This window comes from Cinclus cinclus, unplaced genomic scaffold, assembly GCF_963662255.1.
Source record: "Cinclus cinclus unplaced genomic scaffold, bCinCin1.1 SCAFFOLD_32, whole genome shotgun sequence".
In the NCBI taxonomy this organism is placed as follows: domain Eukaryota; kingdom Metazoa; phylum Chordata; class Aves; order Passeriformes; family Cinclidae; genus Cinclus; species Cinclus cinclus.
The window spans coordinates 2,798,521-2,802,697 of NW_026912098.1; the positions used below are offsets into that span (position 1 = coordinate 2,798,521).

At 48.8% G+C, this 4,177-nt stretch overlaps 1 protein-coding gene across 1 annotated transcript; it reads right to left on the reverse strand.

The window, feature by feature from the left end:
* Positions 1 to 446: 446 nt before the first annotated feature.
* Positions 447 to 1,379, reverse strand: LOC134057315 (olfactory receptor 14A16-like). Its single transcript, XM_062514307.1, has one exon. The coding sequence runs from the start codon at positions 1,377 to 1,379 to the stop codon at positions 447 to 449; it is 933 nt and encodes a 310-aa protein (XP_062370291.1).
* Between the last annotated feature and the right edge of the window lie 2,798 nt (positions 1,380 to 4,177).

Here is a 4,177-nt window from a genome sequence, read left to right on the forward strand (position 1 = left end):
GAGCACTCAGGCCCTGCAGCAACACCAGGGGCAGGAGGGCAGCGGGGCAGTGGCATGGGAGCAGCACTGGCAACACCAAGTGCTGCTGCTGCTGCTGCTGGGCACAGCTGCTGTGCCAGCACTGATCTGCCCCAGCTCTGCACACAGACCTTGCTGCTGCAGCTCCAGAGAAGGGAACAAAAGGGGGATCTCTGTTGAAAACTCTGCTGGGAGAGAGATCCATTAGTTCGTTTAAAACCACCAAAAGTGCATGCCCTCATTGATGTGGTCTGTGGGCCACAATGAAGGTGGAGAGAATCAAAATGAGAAATTGCAGAGAGAATGGCTTTTCTTTGTGGACTATATTGCAACTATAAAATAAACACAAAGATTGCCCAATATGAAACCCGCAAGAAGTATGAAATATGATTTTTATTGCAAGTGATTAGCAGAAAGTGCCAAGAAGCTTACTGTTTCATACGCCATCTAGTCATCAGTGTCCACACTGCAGCCTTGAGCTCCTGGTTCCTCAGGCTGTAGATGAGGGGGTTCGTGGCTGGAGGCACCACTGAGTACAGAACAGAAACCACCATGTCTAGGGTTGGGGAGGAGATGGAGGGGGGCTTCATGTGGGTAAATGTGGCAGTAATAACAAAAAGGGAGATCACAGCCAGGTGAGGGAGGCAGGTGGAAAAGGCCTTGTGCCTTCCCTGCTCAGAGGGGATCCTCAGCACAACCCTGAAGATCTGCACATAGGAGAAAACAATGAACACAAAACAGCAAAACACCAAATATAGACTAACAGCAATGAGCCCAAGTTCCCTGAGGTAGGAGTGTGAGCAGGAGAGTTTGAGGATCTGTGGGATTTCACAGAAGAACTGGCCCAGGGCATTGCCATGGCACAGGGGCAGGGAAAATGTATTGGCTGTGTGCAGCAGAGCATTGAGAAAGGCACTGGCCCAGGCAGCTGCTGCCATGTGGGCACAAGCTCTGCTGCCCAGGAGGGTCCCGTAGTGCAGGGGTTTGCAGATGGACACGTAGCGGTCGTAGCACATGATGGTCAGGAGGGAAAATTCTGTTCCAAGAAAGAAGAAAACCAGAAACAGCTGAGCAGCACATGCAGAGTAGGAGATGTTGTTGGTGTGCCAGAGGGAATTGTGCATGGCTTTGGGGACAGTGGTGCAGATGGAGCCCAGGTCAGTGAGGGCCAGGTTGAGCAGGAAGAAGAACATGGGGGTGTGCAGGTGGTGGCCGCAGGCTACGGCGCTGATGATGAGGCCGTTGGCCAGGAGGGCAGCCAGGGAGATGCCCAGGAAGAGGCAGAAGTGCAGGAGCTGCAGCTGCCGCGTGTCTGCCAATGCCAGCAGGAGGAAGTGCCTGATGGAGCTGCTGTTGGACATTTCTGCACTCTGGGCATTGGGTTCTGTCATGGAGAAAGGGACAGTGAAGAGATAGAGGACACACCTGTAACTGAAATCGAAACCATTTCCCTGACATCCTCTCCTCTAACACACACATAGACACAATTTACATTTTAAGAGTTTAAGAGTAGATTTGTAAACTTCCCCCATATCTCTCCTGGTATTTCTGGATATCTGAAATCTCACCAGTTCTGCTCCCCTCAGGGAGACCAGAGCATGTTCTGTGAGGCAGAGTGATGAGTGGAGGGAGCAGGAATATGGTCCAGCATTCTGACCAGTTCAGAGTTTCTCTAGGCTTTAAACTTGTTCAGGTGGAGGGTGATTATCCTCCCATGTTTCCCTTAAAAACCACCAGGTACTGCTGAGAGGAGATGGATCCACCAGAGTCCAGCACCACAATTGTAACCAAGGACTGCTGTTGATCATTTGACCAACCCAACAGCATGTCAGCCCTTGTCCCGCCCTCATCATCCCCCCACATGCCAGTGTCCTCAGGGATCTGCTGGGACCAGTCCCTGGGGAGCCTTGGTCAGGAATGGCCCTGGGGGCTCCTTCATGCTCCCAGGGACTGCAGGTTTTTCCATGAACTTGGGGTTTTGTTCTTGCCTTGGAGTCTCTGAGAGCTTTGTGCAATCATGGCCTCCCATTCTCTGCTTTAATTAGTCTCTTGAGAGCCTTTCTCAGTAACAACACTCAGTGGCGCTCATTAATGCTTGAAGGTACTTCATTTTTTTGAGGTAATTTCCTTTGTCCTTTCTTCTCTGAGTCTGGGAGGTTTTTGGAGAATCATGGCCTCCAGTTCTCCCTTCCAAGGTGTCCATGAGGATCCTGTGTTAGAGATAGACCTTTGTGGGACCCATTAATGCTTTGAGACACTTTGGGGTTTTTTTCTGGCATTATTTTTTTTTTAGCATTATTTTCTTGGCATTTATTCTGACTTGGACTCCTAGAAAGGTTTGTGCAATGTCCTGTCAGGCTCTGAGGTTCAAGGGCGCAGCACCAAATGCACCACAGAGCTCATTGTGATCAAGGAACTCCTGACAAACCATGGCTCTGCCTTGATTTCCCTCTGGCCTGGTGCAGTTCATCAGGAAGGTTTTCAAATCCACTTAGGGAGAAATATTTCAAAGAGCTTCTAAGAAATATCCATTCCTATTTTGAATGAATGGTTTTTAATACTGCTCTGTTTAGAGCAGAGTTGACTGCAGCACTCTGTGACTGATATTGATCCAGGGTCTCTCCTCAGGAGGTCTGGCCTGCTCAGAGGAGCTGTGACTTGAGGTCTGACCCAGTGTGGACAACCTTGCTCCATATTCCCCAACTCCATCCTGTCTGTCCTCCCTCATTTGGGACATGCTTTGCTTGGAGAACTGGCTGCACTCAGACAGAGACAGGATTTTCCTTTAATTTTTTTAGAAGAACGTAGAATTCCTAACTTTCCTGATATAAAAACAGACACACTCCTCAGGTGTGTGCCAGCCCAAGGTGCCACCAAGGAGGTTCCTCTTCCCCAAGGCAGAACCCTGGAAAGAATGTTTGAGACCTTTGAACTCCTTGGTTCCAGGAGGTTCATTGGTGTCACCATGGTCTCTCTCCTTGGTTCCAGGAGGTTCATTGGTGTCACCATGGTCTCTCTCCTTGGTTCCAGGAGCCATCACAATGTCACAACGGCCCCCTGGTTCCAGGAGGTTCCTGCAGCAGGACTTCCCCTGTGGCACAGCACAACTCATCTGTTCTGTCCATCAGCTGGGCCATCACTCAGGGCATCTTCCCCCTCTCAGCAATTGCTGAGATAACCCAGGCTGGACATCTGTCCTGTGCTGAGTTATCTCTGGTGCCAGGGAGGTGGAATTCCCAGCTGACCATGAACATCCTGCCTTGAGAGCAGAATGAAGGGAGATAAGCCTTGAATTTCTGAGTGACACACACTTCACTTTAAAAACTATTAAATATGAACAAAATTTTCACCATACAAAACTCTTCTGCATAGTCCCTGGAAACAGGTAGGGCTTCACTCCCAAGTCTGGATGAATCTTTGTGGTTCCTTTTCTGGAAGCTGAGTGAAAGGGCTCCATGTGCACTCCCTCATCAGTTCAGTGGTAAGTTACATTGGCTCCTGATCTCTGCTATTTCTTCACTGGCTGTAATATAGGTAACTTTATTGTGCACTGGGTTTGTATCTAACTGAACTTCTTTTGTTTATCCTGGGCAGTAAGTAGTCCTTTTAAAGTCTCTTGTCTGTTAATAAATTTCCATTCTCCAGAACATGTGAGAAAGAGGAATTTGGGGATCAGGTATCCTGAAACAGAGCTACTGCCAAAAATGGGAGCATGAGCCAGGACTTGTCTAAGCTTTCACTCAAATCAAAATAGATTTCATTTCAAAATAAAAAGAGAGAAGATAATTTTTCATATTTTTTATTTTCATATTTATAAACTGATATCAGCAATCTCCAGTTGATATTGATCTCCAGCACCTCCTCACGCACTCTGAACAGATATGAACATCAAGACCCTTTATGGCTGACAATCAGTCACACTCTGTCCCTACCCCTACCCCACCATCTCCCTCATCCAAGCCCTGGCACTCAGAGCAGCCCAGTGCAAATCTGAGCTTCCTCCAGTCCAGGCTGTGCCTGCAGCTTTCAGCTCCTTGGCACCAAGTCCCAGCTGCTTTCCTTGGAGAAGGAGCTGCCCCAGACACAGAGGGATGTTCATTTGGGGTCAGCAAACAGAAGCCAAGGCAGGCCCAGCTCCATGGCAAACACAAGTGCAGCC